Source organism: Lepidochelys kempii, chromosome 2 (genome assembly GCF_965140285.1).
Source record: "Lepidochelys kempii isolate rLepKem1 chromosome 2, rLepKem1.hap1, whole genome shotgun sequence".
NCBI classification, from domain to species: Eukaryota; Metazoa; Chordata; order Testudines; family Cheloniidae; genus Lepidochelys; species Lepidochelys kempii.
The window spans coordinates 154021419-154036973 of record NC_136381.1 but is presented as its reverse complement, the minus strand read 5'-3'; the positions used below and the strand labels follow the sequence as shown (position 1 = coordinate 154036973).

General features: G+C 40.8%; 1 protein-coding gene across 2 annotated transcripts in view; it reads right to left on the bottom strand.

Annotated features, from left to right (window-relative positions):
• Positions 1-15555, bottom strand: part of GABBR2 (gamma-aminobutyric acid type B receptor subunit 2) — an 842671-nt gene that overhangs the window by 33132 nt on the left and 793984 nt on the right. For both annotated transcript variants that reach the window (XM_073332465.2, XM_073332464.2), the window contains 2 exons: positions 8780-9004; positions 3051-3233 (listed from right to left, as the gene is read on the bottom strand). In XM_073332465.2, coding sequence (XP_073188566.1) covers positions 3051-3233; positions 8780-9004 — 408 coding nt within the window. The remainder of the gene's footprint in view (positions 1-3050; positions 3234-8779; positions 9005-15555) is intronic.

The following is a 15555-nucleotide window of genomic DNA, read 5'->3' as shown; positions in this document are numbered from 1 at the left end:
ATTTTGGAATGAGAGTTGAGAAAGTTCCATGCTTTCTGTGATTTAAAAATTATTTTCTAACTTTTTAGATCCTTCATAACTCAAACTGACCAACCTGCCAGTCAGCAGGTGGCCATTCAGTGGCTGTTTTTGGTTGACATTGCCCTTGGTACCAGCCTCCAGGCAAGGGGGAAAACATCCTGAACTCTTTGAAAGCATCCTTCAGACTGTAGGAAGAGAGAAGCAAAGACCTCTCCCCAGCAACATGCCTGGAAGATCAAGAGAGAACACTGGCCTGCTGCACTTGCACCATACAGGAATGTATAGAAACAAAGAATGACCTCCCCGAGGGCTAGACTGTGCTAGTAGGTACAGCCCTGAGTAGGGAGTAGAGGAGGGTCTGGATTGTGATTACTCAGGATACTTACAAGGACTCCTTGTACCACTCTCTTTATACAATTTTAGGGACAATCTGTCCCCAGAATTTGATCTGGTTCTAGAACTGAGACTGTAATAATGAATTAAGGTGTGCATTTAACTTTACATTGCTTCTTTAGAAATCTCAGATCCGGAACATGATGAAGGTAAGACGTAGAGGTAGTCACAGGCTTTAATAGAATGAGCCCTCAGTTCTTCTGACACTGGAACTCTTGATTGCTCTTAGCAGGTTTTGGTATCTAGTTTAATCCATATAGACAAAGTCTGAACAGAAAGAACTTCTACTCTTGGACCCCTCTGCAAATGCTATGAAGAACCAGTATGATTTCCAACACGGTTTGTTCCTATTCTGGTAATAGCTAAGTTCTTTTTACATCCAATTTACATAGTCTGGCCTCTCTAGATATACTCAAAGGCTCTGATTGGCAGACTCTGAGCTCGATGCTATAATTCAGATGGAATTCTGACACCATCTTGGGCAACAATTTTAGGATGAATATTTCTTTGTGGAAAAAATGTAACAGGAGAATTTCTTTCCCTCTCTCATTGACCTAACTGCATTAGGAGGGTTATGAATTGGTAGGTACAAATGCAATAACCCTTTTAAGAAAATGTTTTACACGAGGGTGAGTAAAACAGATGTCAATGTCACATGAGAGTGGTAAGCAGAAACTACCACCAGGTGTAATTTAATCATGCAGTAGACAAGCCAGTCTTCATTAAAAATGGCAAGAATTCTAAGATGAAAGGGACGGAGCAGGTGAGTGATGGGAGAAAGCAGAGTTGGGTGGCCAGGATAAGGAGGAACTGCCCTAGGCTGGGCAGGGAGTGGAGCACTGAGCTGGGGAGGTGTCAGTGAGTGACCAGGATGGTCCTGGGGGTGAGGGGCTCAGGGAGAGTTGTGGGCTATTAGATGAGTGGGAGGTGTTGGGGAGGGGTTCAGGGTGAGATATTGGGGATAAGTGGGGGAGATGGGGTGAGTTGTGGGGGCTGTGGGGGAATAGGGGATGTTGGGAAGTGTGGTCAGTAGGGCTGAGGGGTTGGAGTTGTGGTGAGTGGGGTATATATCAGGACTGCTGGGATGTGTGTAGGGCCTGTCACAACAAGCAAGGACTGGTGGAGGATTGTTGGGGCATACGTGGGGTGGAAGGAGAATTCTGGTGTCTGTGTGTGGGGTGGGACACTTTAGGAAGGAGGGGCCCTCCAATTACCATAGTGCACAGTCCCAAAATTCTTTAATCTGACCCTGCTCCTGGCCTTAAACTTCTGTGAATAATTTGTAGTACTAGCTGTGGAATTAGCTTAACTAACAAATGTAAAAGCCGTTTATTCTTCTAAATAAACATTGACACAGCGTTGAGAGATGGTGGTGAAAATGGTTCTGTAGGAAGGTGGGAAGAGAAGATGTGAGGGCAGCTGGCGCTGCACGCCTTTTATAACAGGGAGCAGAATGCCTGGAACTATCACCACTGACTAATTGCTTTAAAGTGGGTCAGGGACTCAGGAGGCTCAGTGGTTAATTCCTACAATGTGGATTTGCTAAGGCAACCAGATAGAGGAGAACCTTGGCTTTCCCTAGTGAGTGCACACTGTGCCATCTGGGTTGAATCAGGCTCCAGGATCAGCTGCAGAAGGGTGACAATGGGAGCAAGAAGAAAAGGAGTACTTGTGGCACCTTAGAGACTAACCAATGTATTTGAGCATAAGCTTTCGTGAGCTACAGCTCACTTCAATACCCTCTTGCTGAATGGGGAGGTAGGGCAGGATACCCACTGCCCTAAAAACCTTACCAAGGACCTTAGGTGGCAGCAGGTCCCCTTGCCAGCTCTCTGAAGACAAAGCTGCTGTGTTTCCCTTAACGTGTTTCCAAGTCAGAAGGGAGACCCACACTTGTTGAATTTTGATATTTGCATTCAGAGACTAGAACACCACACAAGTATTAGGCTATGCTAATAGGAATTTTACAGTATGGAAGTGGCAACCAGGATCAGAGTCACATTTTGCTAGGCACTGTACAGACACAGAGGCACAGAGAGGTGAAGTGACATGCCCAAGGTCATACAACATTTAAGCAGCAGAAATGGGAACAGAATCCAGATGTCCTGATCCACAGCATAGTATCCACTAGACCACCCTACCTCTGCTACCTCAAAATTGGGGTATTGGACCAACTCAGTAAAAGTGGAACTATTACTGGGATGCTGCAAGGGACAATAAAAAATGTCAATATACCATACCTACTCTGAGTCCCATGGTGGTCATGATATAAGGTTTGCACTTACAACTACATCTGTACAACTAGAGGTGTTCAGTCTGTCTACAGGTAGCATAGGAGTTAATGTACCTGTTGTGAATTCTCAGAAATGAGGGAAGTTGCACGTAAAGCTGATACAGGTGTCATCTGTGATATGAAGTGTCTCATCTATATTAGTTTATAAGTATGACAATACTTATGATTTTAATTTTTTCCCCACTTGTTAACCATCTTTCTTTAGAAACACAGGATAAAATTATGAGGTTTTAGTTGAAAAAAATGAGTAAGGTTAAGCTTTGTATGGCTTTACAGCTATGCAAATAAAGTATTTCATCCACAGGACAGATTTATCTGGTTTAGTGTATATAATAAGTGATACCTCTGTGATTTTCATTCTCAAGCGGTGGTTTTCTGACTGCAGTCCTTCTAGCCGAGATGTACTGGCTTGATTGACACTGGTGACTGATGTTGATGTTTTTGAGTCTTCTTTCTTTTGATTTTGAGTGAATTGGAAACGTCTGTTCTGAGTGGCCGCATCAGGATTTGTCCTCAGTGTGATTAACTGAAAGGTTTAAAAGCTGTGAGAAATTCTGCAGAGGATTTTATTTTTATATCAGTTTCTTCTGGGCCCCCAAATAAAAATAATAGAAGGTACACTTTACTTTCCACATGGAGTACAGTTTCTCTGACCATGCAGACTATTTGTCGAGCAATAACCACCTTGCAAGATGAATTGTTCTATTTTTTCCAATTATTGGGAAATGTTTCTTTAAGTTCCAGTTAAATATATTATTTTTAAACTTTACTGCATCATCCCTTGTTAGTTCTTTCATTAATATTTTCATCCTTCAAAGGGAAACATTCAACTTAAAAATCACACTTCTGTCTGAATTTCTTATACCCTATAGTTCCAAGGAATGGGGTGAGCAGAGAGAAGCCCCAGACAGAATGAGAGAGAGAGAGGGGTACCGACAAAGTGAGCACAAGGAATTTAGACAGGGTGGGAGTTTAGCAGCAGGGGAGGAGACTAGGCTCCTTAATTAGCCATTAGTAGACTAAAAAAATGAATAGCCATTCAAATAAATTAAATGCACCACATTTTTTATAAAAGATTAATCTCAAACCTAAAGATAAACCCTAGCAGCCAGTGACAGAGAACCCCACATTTTAAATACAAAGGTAGAAGGTCAGCAGCAGTTTAACAAGGGTGGGGGCTACCCAGTTTACTTCAGAGAGTGCAAACCTATGACTATTTACCAAGTGACATATGTATAAACCCACTTCAAGCCTCTCACGGCCCTCAAGCACAGTATAGCCTGTTAAGGACCAAGCTGATGAACCGGTGGGGCCTACACAGATAGCGAATTAGTTGAAGAGACAACATATAAGGACATGGTAGTGCTGTCCCACCTCAGAGCTGGCTCCCCTCATCCTGCAGTGCAGTTAGGGAAGTCGGTTTCATGAGCCAAAGGACTGGAGGGAAAAACGCCCCTCTTTGGGACCTCCACTTCCGATACAGGTGGAAGAGGCTGATTAGGCACTGAAGTGATCATTCCAGAAGATGGGGTTATAAATAAGAGATGTAGACAGGCTATGGTAATGGGCTACATTTGAAGACAGCAGGTTGTAATTAAGTTAAGCTATTAATGACTATTGTATCCAGCTTTTATAGTTATATTCCCAGACAAAAAAACTGCATTAAGATGGAGTTAAAGTAGAGTCTGAGTAACTTTTTCATGAAGCAGAAAAAATATCACAAAGTTTGAAGTGAACTAAATTCAAATTGGAAATCTTACAGAAAGAGTAATTAATTATCAGAAGAGCTGACCAAGGAATGTGGTGAATTCTGCATCACTTGGGAGTCTTTAATTCAAGATTTGGATGTCTTGCTACAAAGATGTGTTCCACTTCATCCATATGTTAGATTAAATGCAAAAATCAGAAGGTGAAATCTATGGCCAGTGTTATACAAGATGCCAGACTAAAGTATCACAATGGTCCCTTCCAGTCATAAAATTTAACCAATCCTCTGTTGCTCTGTACAGTCATTTTCAGCCATCCAAAGTGGGTGTCAGATGCTACTGACTTAGAAAGATAGTTTTACATCAACTTTGTTCTCACTTTGCACTGGTGTAAAATATTAGGATGCATAAGAAATTGGATTAAAAATACCACAGAAAATGTTTTAGTACCATTATATCAATCAATGCTATGCTGTCATACAGAATGCTATGCTCATTTCTGGTCACCCTATCTCAGAAAGGATATAGCAGAGGAGGGGTTCAGAAATGGGTGATAAAAATAAACAGGCATGGGAAAATTTCTATATGAAGAGAGATTAAAACTATTAGGACTCTTTACTTTAGAAAGGAGATGAGTAAGTGGGGACATGTTAAAGGTATACATGGCAAGAAAAAAGGGACTTTAAAGGCAGCAGATTTAAAACTTGTAATAGGAACAATTTTTGACCCAATTATATTTAACCTATGAAGCTCATTTCCGTGAGATATTAATGGGGCTAACAATGTAATATTAAGAATGATTGGACTTTTATATGGATAAGATGATCTTCCAAAGTTAGGTAGGCAACAATATATTGGATATGAATCTGCGTACTTTGGGGTATAAGGCAACCTATAGGTGAAGAAAAGTTAGGACTAAACTTCCCTCTGATCTAGTTATTCCATTATGAGCTTTCTTGCACTTTCTTCTGAAGCATCTAGTGCTGGCAACAAGTTACTTGACTAGATGGACTGCTGGACTAGTATGGCAATTGCTATGTCCTATATCCTGAGCTAAGATAGTTGAACTGAAAGAAAGTAAAGAGAAAATGGTTTTTCTTTGTTCAGTCGTTTACTTCGTGTATTTGACCATCATCTGTGTAGTCACTGTTTCTCCTGGGCAGTCAGTTACTGCCTTCCAGAAATCACTTACAGATATCAACATAATGACTTTTTAAAATAAGAATTATTTTTTCAAAAATAAATAAATTAAAAAGCCACTTTCAGGGAGACCATCTTTACCTGGTATGCCATAAAGCTGGAATTTTAAAAAGTCGTTAAAGTCACGTGATCGATGTCCCTTTAATTAATGCTCAGTTAAGAAAGGTTGTGATACCCCCATCTACAGGTGCCACAACTTGCCAATGCAGCATGCAGTATCAATACAGCCTCTCTAGTCATACAATTAACTAGCCTGTAATTATATTCTAGAACTGATTTGACTGATTTATTATTTATTTAATTTTAGGGTAGCACAAAAAGGCCACTACCAGGTTGGGCCCCATTTTGTTAGGCACAGTGCAAACACTGTAAATAATAGTCCTTGCCCCCAAAGAGCTTAGCATCTAAAAGACAAGACATAACAGGGGGCAGAGACAAACAAGTGGGCCAGGATGGAGGGAAGGGGAAGCAGGACAACAAACCTAAGACGGTATGCACAGTTTTTAGCCCTTCAGGAGCAGTGATGACAGCACTCTCCCTGACTAGCCACAATTGGGCTTCAGTATTCTGTATATATTATGGCAGAGAGTTCTGAGGAGGGATGTGAAAAAGGACAATTTGGTGGCTTTATGGATTTTCCCTGGGAGCTTGGCAATAAGATAATAGATTGATGGGGTGGGGTTGAGATTTTTTTATGCTCTGAGACATCAGTGCATGTTTGCATTGTGAGTGGAAGGAACCTGAGGAGAGTGAGAAGCTGAGGAGAAGGAGGAGAGAAGGGCTGAGTCTGCCTAAGAGATGGGAAGGGATGGGAGGGCAGGGGCAGGTGGAGGGGTTAGAAGAAAGCAGGGAAGCTGTCTCAGCCTCTGTGATAGGGGAGAGGGAGGAGCATGTGACAGAGTGGTGTGATAGGGATGGTTTCGTCAGATTTTGTCAAGTTGTTTTCCTTTGAAGAAATCAAGAAGATTCTATGGGGAGATATGCATTCATATTCAATTTGTCATTCACCAGCACTCCTAAGTCTCTTGCTTAATGGCTGTGTTTATGAATAGACTCTCAATTTTATGACTATGTTGTAAGTAATTCTTCTGTAGGATCCAGTATAAAAAAGTCAGATTATACAGCCTTAGAGACTGAATTACTCTAACCGCAGAACGCATAAAGTACTACTGGTAAGCTATATGTGACATTCCACCCATGTGTCTCAACCCTCACCTACAGGGACCACTTCTGGAGGAGAATTAGTAGTTCAGTTCCTGCTCCTATTTGTACTTGGTTTATCTGCTGAAAATGCCAATCACTGCCAGATGTGTTGGCAGTTTTGCGGTTTGGACACCTGTTCACTAAGAACTGTTTTTTCTTCTGGCTAGGAACAGATGCCACAAACTTACTTTACATAAGCCACTAAAGAATCATTGACATTTGGTTGTTATTAACCTTAGTTGGATTGGACCTGGTGCCCTAGAAAGGCTCCCATTTCTGAGGCATCCAGTCTCCAACTAACTCTATGAAAGTCCTCCAGGATACACATTTCATTTGTTTGTTTTACTTCAAAATATCAAGTAGATTTCCAAAACGTGAGGTCTTTACTAAGTCAAACTCCCATAGGAATCAATTTCCCTTTGACTCAGATTCTGTTGGACTCACCTTGACTAGCACCTCACTTCACAAGTACCCCACAAGTGAATGGGACTATTTGTGGAGTGACATAAGACTCTGGCTCTTTGTGAATACATTCTGATTCATTCCACCAGTGTGGAATATATTATATATAATAATAAATATACCAGAAGATCTCAAAGATAATAAAAGGCACTTAAATCTTGTGTTTCAGGGCACATCTACATGGGTCAGGAAAGAATTCCTCTCTCCTTCCATCATCAAACTGCACAGTTGGTGAGATGTGTTAGGCTTTTTTGGGAGGGCCCCCCCTTGGACACATCAGATATTGGCCACTAACGTAGGCAGCATCCCAGACTTGATGGACCAATAGTCTGTTTTTATATTATAAATCCTGTGTTCCTATGAGAGTCTATTATGTGGCAAAAAGAACAGGAGTACTTGTGGCACCTTAAAGACTAACAAATGTATTGGAGCATAAGCTTTCGTGGACTACAGCCCACTTCATCAGATGCATAGAATGGAACATATAGATAGATACACTTTGTATGGCAACTTCCAACTTATCTGTATGTATATATGTATCTTCTTACTCTATGTTCCATTCTATGCATCTGATGAAGTGGGCTGTAGTCCCCGAAAGCTTATGCTCTAATACATTTGTTCTTTTTGCGGATACAGACTAACACGGCTGCTACTCTGAAACCTGTTATGTGGCAACCATTCCTGCTGTCTGAGTGCCTCACAGTCCTTAACATATTTATCCTCACAGTACCCCTGAGATGTAGACCAACACTCTTATGGCTGTTTTACCGACAAGGAGCTGAGGCATAGAGGGTATGTCTACACAGCTCGTGGCAGTGAGCCTCCCAGGCTGGGTCGACAGATTTGGGCTTGAAGGGCTCATGCTATTGCACTAAAAGTAGCTGTGTAGGTGTTGTGGCTCAGGCTCTGGGAGCCTAAGGAGAGCAGTGGACTCCACAGCCCAAGCTGCAGCCTGAGCTGGAACTTCAAAGCACTGTGTACACATCTGTTTAAAATGGCAGCACAAACCCCGTGAGGCTGAGTCTGTTGACCCAAGCTGCTGTGGGCTGCGTAGACATATCCAGAGAGATCGAGTAACTTGCCTTAGGTCACATAGCATGTCTGAGGCTCAGCAGAAAATTGAACCCAGGTCTCCTAAGCCTCTGAATAGCACCCTTCCCCTCTTACATTTCTTAAAAGAAGGAACCAGAGACCTATTCAAATTACAGATGCAAATCATTATTTCCCACCGACTTAGTGAGATAGTGAAAGTGTATGCATTAGAAATGTATGTATTCAAGTTCTTGTACATTTTGCTTTATGCATTCATCTCTCTCCAAAATCTCACGGACGTTCACTCCCTCTCCCACTAGGGCTCAGAGATAATTTAATGCATAACAGATTGGCTTGATTTAGAAATCTCACATATTCCTCTTGCTTGTAGGAGAAATGAAATTAATATAGAATTACCATACAAACATCAAGTAACAATGTAAGTACTAGCATAAATGAATTCACTTACCTTAGGTACAAAAACAAGGCAGAGTGTAATGGTACTGCAGAATATAATGACTAAAGCAACAATGCAGAATTGAACATTGGGCTGGTCCCGAGTGAGGAATGAAACTGCAGCTCCAATAATACACATGATCCCCACGTTGTATACGCTCATCCCGATGTATTTGCTGTCATTCAAAGCAGGAATGCTGACATTTCGAGTCTCCCATGCTAAAAAACAACCAAATAACTGAAATGGCAAAAAGAAAAGGAAAAAAGGTCACTGTTATAACACAATACCACTAGTTTACATGAATCAAAAAAGTAGTTTTTATTACAAACTGTTATATATTTGGGTATGGTATTTCTCTATGAGCAGTTTATGGATTGTTGACAGATCAATACAGCATTAGGAACCAGAGATACGAATGTGCACAGCACACGATATCTAATTCAAAATACACTAACTTCTATCAGTAACTACAAAAATTAGATTTATACTGCTAATCCAACTCTCAAGAGATAAATGTGAAAACTATATTAGCAATCAGAAGAGATGGGACTGAACTTCCCCAAAGTTCAGGGTAGTTTGAATCTAGGCCCATCTTTAGCCATCAGTAAAGAAATATCATTACTGCTTTCATTCAAGGATTTCATTAAAACCCAAAGGCTGAAATTCTGCAGCCTTCCCCTGTTGCTAGTTAACGTAGCTAATCTGGTAGCTCAAGTAGTAGCAGTCTGTGCTGCAATGTCCTTGATGATGATGGGCTGTGGAGGCTTACAGTTACAGTTCTGACCATGTAATTAAAAAGTGTCTTATAATGCATATGCATAAGGGGGCTGAATGAAGGTTGCAGAGAAAACCTTAATATGAAGATTGATTACCTGTATCCAGTTCTTCAAAATGGACTCTGAATATTCATACTCTTGAATATGTGCTGACTGGTGTCACTGAATGGTGCAATCTTCCACTAGCAGTGCCTAGTCAAACACTCGCATGCCCCTTTCTGCCCCTACCCTCAGCCACCGAGCATTATTCTGAGAACGAGGCTATCAAAGGGAGAGAGGCAGCGGTTACCACCTCAGTTCCTTCCACTACTAATGCTGAGCCAGTAGAAAACAGGACCCCACAAAACAGAGGGAGGGCAGGGCATGTGAATATGCTGAATCCATCTCAAAGAATCTCAGCTACTGGTAAGTAACGTTAATTTCTTCTTTGACTGTCCTCTGCATAGTCCCTCTCCTGGTATAGTTTAGTCCATAGTATGCATTTTAAATTTAATGGTGGGTATGCAGCCCTAACTAAACAAGGACTGAAGCACAGATTTGCCAACTGTGCATCTGACCATATATAACCAATAATGTTTAATGAATGTGTTTTGACTCCACATGGCTGCTGTACAGACTTCTAGTAGTAGAACATGTCTCCAACACTCCACTAGGGTGATGGCAGCATTGGTGGGGTGTGCTTACAGCAGAAGAGTGAGAGATTGTGATGCACTCTCATAACTTTCTATTATGCCCTGTCTGACCCATCTTGATTATGTTTGTGCTGATGCAAGATTTCCTATATAGTTACCAGCATACGAAACAAGCAATTTATGCAAAGACCTAAAGTCCTTGTTCCTATTGAAACAGAATGATAAAACTCTTTTTGCATCTAAACAATGCAGCTTTGATTTGCTTTTACTCAAATGAGGTCTGGGAAGAAACACTGGCAGACTAATGGACTGACTGACATGGAACTCAAGTGATTTTTTTTGGTATGAATCTAGGATATGGATGAAGGTCATAAATAGAATGCCAGCCATTAAGGCATGAAGTTTACTAATCTTCCAACCTGATATTATTTCTATAATAAAAGCAGCCTTAATAGACAAAATAAGGAACATGAAGAAAAAGCCTCGAAGGATGGAGACATAAGCTGTGATTGTAAAGTCCAATGGTGCAATAGAACCTCTTACTGGGAGGTACAAATTTAGTAATCCTTTAAAAAACTTTTAACATCATCATGTGAAAATATTGCTTTGAATATGAGAAGTTGCTGTTGCAGCTACACATACTTTTAAATACTTTAAATATGTTTTAAATATAACAATTACTCTAATACAGTTTGAATAGGGGCTGACACAGGATTTATATCCCTATCAGATAGCCACGGCAAAAATCTTTTCCATTTTGACTTATAATAACTTGTCTCTTGAGAAACGTTGCTACTATGGACAGACATTTGGTAAAGAGATGGGATCCTGAGGAAAGGCCAAAAGGGGAGAACGCTGAACTGGAAATGGTCCTACCCTATGGCAAAATGAAGGTACTTCCGGTGTGATGGTCTTATTGAAATATGAAAAGAAGCTTCTTTGAGATGGAGAGCAGTAAAGCAATCTAGAGAAGACAGGGAAGGAATAATGGAAACTAGAGTCAACATTCTGAAATGCATCCATCAAAAACACTTGTTTAGTTTCCTTAGATCCAAGATGGGATGAAGTCCTCCATTTTTCTTTGGAAATGGGAAATAGCAGGAATAGAACCCTTGATTCCTGAAATTTATTGGAACCTCCTCTATTGCTCCCTTTGTTTACAGAGAATTGATTTCCTATCTTAACACAGTCATGAGAAGCGTACCCGAAAAAGGAGGGTGTGGGAAGTTGGTTTGGGGTGAGTGTGTTGAACTGGATGGAGAAACTGTTCTTTATAATGTAAGAACCCATCTTTCTGTGATGCTCTTTAGCCAGTTGCTCTAATATTGGCTTAAACAGTCTCCAATTGTAAGGGAAATAGAAGCCAAGATTGGTTTGCTGCCCTGAATACCACTCCAAACCTGCATCAGCAGGCAAAGAAATGGTTGTGGACAAAGTCTTCTGCTTCATTCTGGCTTTAAATAGTAATCTCTTATATGACTGAGACGTAGCAGTTATTGCTGCTGTTGGTAGTGATGTCTACCTTTGTTGAAATAAGAAGGTAGGTAGTTAGCTATTCAGATGTTTAGAGAGGAAGAAGAGATTAGCTTTCTTCCTAGAGAATCTAGTCTTTTCCCTTCTCTATTGCTAGGAGTAGAATGTACCTCCTGATCTTGATCTTTGCATTGTTGCCACCACTACTAGAGAATTTGGTGAAGGATGTCCATGAAAAAAAGAAAATTCTACATATGGAATCTGGTAAAGCTTATCTATCTTGTTTGCAATTGGCTGTCAAGACAATGGGTATTCCATATTAATTTTGCCGGTTGCCATACTCTCTCCAACAGTGGCAGAGAAACTTTATTTGTAGAAGTATTTCCAGATATATCAAAAATGGGATGCACAGTTTCTTTTAGTGAAAATGAAGGTTATTTCAATGTAGAAACCATTCTGCTGATTAATTCCTGGGAATGAATGGCATCCTCTGAAGGAGAAGGAGTTGAGGCTACTCCCACATTTTTGTCTGGAGAGGATTCACCCACAGGTTCCTGGTCATGGGAAAGATGTCTGTAGAGAAACCTCTACCTTCTCCTCTTCATCATATAATTCATCATTAATTAGAGTAGGGGACTTGTATCCCATCACTGGATCCATTAGTGTAGGATCCAAATGTCTTGGATTGGAATGTGCTCAAGCGGATGTGTCCGATCCATATAACTTGGATCTGGATGTCACAGATGCAGAAAGACCTCACCAGATTGATGGTGAACAGAAGGCCTGGCCCTGGATGGAAGTTGATATGGAAGGTCTGGAGCTGACCAGTAAGGTCAAGGAATTCATGGAGGCACTTGCCAGTCCTGCCAATTTTGAAAGTTTGGTATCATGGCAGAACCAGGGGGATACCTGGGATTGTCGTAGTCTGTGTCCAATGGAGGTCTCTGAGATTGTGGTTCCGGATTATCCATTGGATCCAGTTCGTCTGAATGTGGATCTGAGCCTAGATCTGACAACAAAATTATTTGGGTGGGGGGACTACTGAGAGCAGTAGTCTTAACATGGACATTGGAGAAATCATCTGAGGAGAGTCCGAAGGTGTCTTGGGGGGTGGAGGTAACATCGTCAATGGGACATCTGATTTCTTTTTCTTGTGAGAGTGTGGGGATGGATTCCTGTCCAATCTTCTTTTCACTGTTGCTATCATAGAATCCACTGGAATTGATTAGTGTGGTTCTGCAGACACTTGTATGTCTGCTGCATTTGATTTGGTGAGTCTCCAGACAGGTGTTTAGTCTTTGCTTTTTTCTTCCTTGGAACCGAGGGCTCTGGCTCCATGGAAGTTCTTGGCATCAATTGTTTACCTTCCATGTCTGATTTCCTTGATACTGGTACCTTCTTTGGTATGGGGGGGAGGGGTGTGGTCAGATGACTTTGTTACCAAGTGTTCAGTTTCTTTAGAACTGGAGTTTGTTGCTGAGAAGGATGGCTTATGTTCAAAATTCTTCCTGGAAACAGAAGGGCTCAGAGCTCACCCAGGCCTCATGTTTTTATCTTCCAGAGCCTTAGGAACTAAAGATCTGGAGGTTCTTGCTGACAAGACTTCTTGTAGAAGGAAGGCTTGGAGTCTCTTCTGCTTCTCCTTTCTGGCTTGCAGTGTGAAAGTGCTGCAGATTGAACAACAGGAAGGAGAATGTCCTTCTGCTAAGCACTTCAGGCAGCAAGCATGGGAGTCCACATCTAGGTAAACTGCCAGACACATCTCTTAAATCTATGCTTCCTGCTCTTCACATCCACCACAAGAACAACGAAAACTAATACTAACAATAAACATATATTATCTATAAAACAACCACCAAGGCACTGTAACTATCTGTCTAAAGAATCTTGATTTGTAGAAGGCTCATGACTGTGTTAGCAGTGGAAGGAACTGAGGTGGTAACCACTGCTGTGCCCCCTTTTATAGTCACACCCTCAGAATGTGCTCAGAGGTTGAGGGTGGGTGCAAAGAGGAGGATACAAGTGATTGACTAAGCACTACTAGTAGAAGGCTGCACCGTTCAATGGCACTGGTTGGTGCATATCCAAGAATGGGAATATTCAGAGGACACGCCAAGAAGAAACTGGCATTTCCTAACTTTTGAGTGCTTAACTTTGCATCCCTAATTATGTCCTTTTAACACTGTTCTTGTTTGTATTTAAAAATAGAATAATAAACACCTGCATGTTCATAATCAGAGAGAGTTGGTATTGTTACGATGACAATGTTCAATACCACTGTTACTACACGAATACAATTACAATATCGAGTTACTATATTAGTTCCAAGCCAGAATCCTGTAACTTTAATGAAGAGAGTTAGTGGACAGTACATGCTTTGCAACCTGTGACACGTCAGGATTTCTAACATCTCCTGCTACAATCATTACTAATTACATATTTAGAATTTTTATTGAAATATGAAGATTCCTTTCTAAAAAGCATTAGTCTGGGAATACAGCCAACAAACAAAAATGATGCCAGCATTTACTACAAAGGCAGTTATAAAGAAATCAAAAACATCAATTATCTCTGAAAAATTGATTTGAATAGGGTTGTGGGAGTTGTGGTTTGACCCATCCTCACTTATAACTGAGCACAGCATGTAAAGCAGTTAAATATCCTCTAGCTCAATAGGAAAATACTTAATTTCTATGAAAACCAAAGAAAGGGAAAAGGTTTGGGTGCAAATGTGTTTCTTTCACAATTGTATGTTATAATTTGGGGAGTTTATTCCTACTTCTCATTGGCATTTATGACAAAATACTTCTCTCTGGGAGAAATCCTTTTTTTAAAAGAACCACAACTAATTATGGCCAGGGCGGTATTGAAACGGGCAAAGCAAAGAGAGTTGCCTTTGGCCTCCTGAGAGGACAGTAATGGTTGTTGCAACGGTTCTTGTTTGCCAATAAAAGTGACTGACTGTACTGAGTCCAGCAAAGAATCTACCGGGTTCTACACCCAGGCTACCGAACTGGTGATCTGGTGAGAACACATTGCTCTTCTTTTTTCCCATTTGCCCTCACCATGCTGCCTCCTTCCTTCCCAAGTGAAGAAGCCAAATTGGGGAAGGGTAGTAAAGACTGTGAGAATCCTGCCACACTCTAAAATGCCATTTTTGAAGTTAAGATTGGGATCACGAGCTGCTAGTGAAAGATAAAGTCTGCAATTTACTGACAATTCCCATGAAAATTATGTGCCTAGCCACTTTTGAAAATCCCTCTTAATGCTTATCTGCATAGTTAGGCACCTAAATATCTTTAAAAATCTGCCCTCTTTGGTTCAATAGGTCCAGAGCTTGTTGATCTTCAGAACATGTTGCAAGGTCTACTTTGGATCTTCTCTGATGATGCGGGTGGGGTGTAAAAGGCTGGTTTTCCCTTCTTGGTTTGTGGGTTGGAACGTTCTGTAATTCCTCTTTTTGACATTATATTGATTTGGGCTATTATCTTTATCTGTGTTTTTAAATTATAGTGTCAGTGTACTTAGAGAAACTGTGACTGTACAAATTGGAAAATAAAATAAAAAAAACCTCTGAAGGAAATGGGGTTACAGCACTATACCTGAAAGGAGAATCTGGGCCATTAACAGAAATTCACTGCAAACTGCTGGAGGATAACAGGACTGTGAGCAATACACAACATGGATTTATAAGGTTTAACTGACAAACTTGATTTTTTTTTTATAGAATTACAAAATTTGTGGATGACGGAGATCCAGTAGAGGCACTATAGCTTCAGTGTAGCAAAGCATTTAATGCTGCCTCTCAAACCTACACTTGCAAAATCATTTCCATTACCTTATCACAAGTACTGTCACACAGAGTCCAGTGTGTTGTGATAAATGTTAATGTACGGAATTGTAAAGG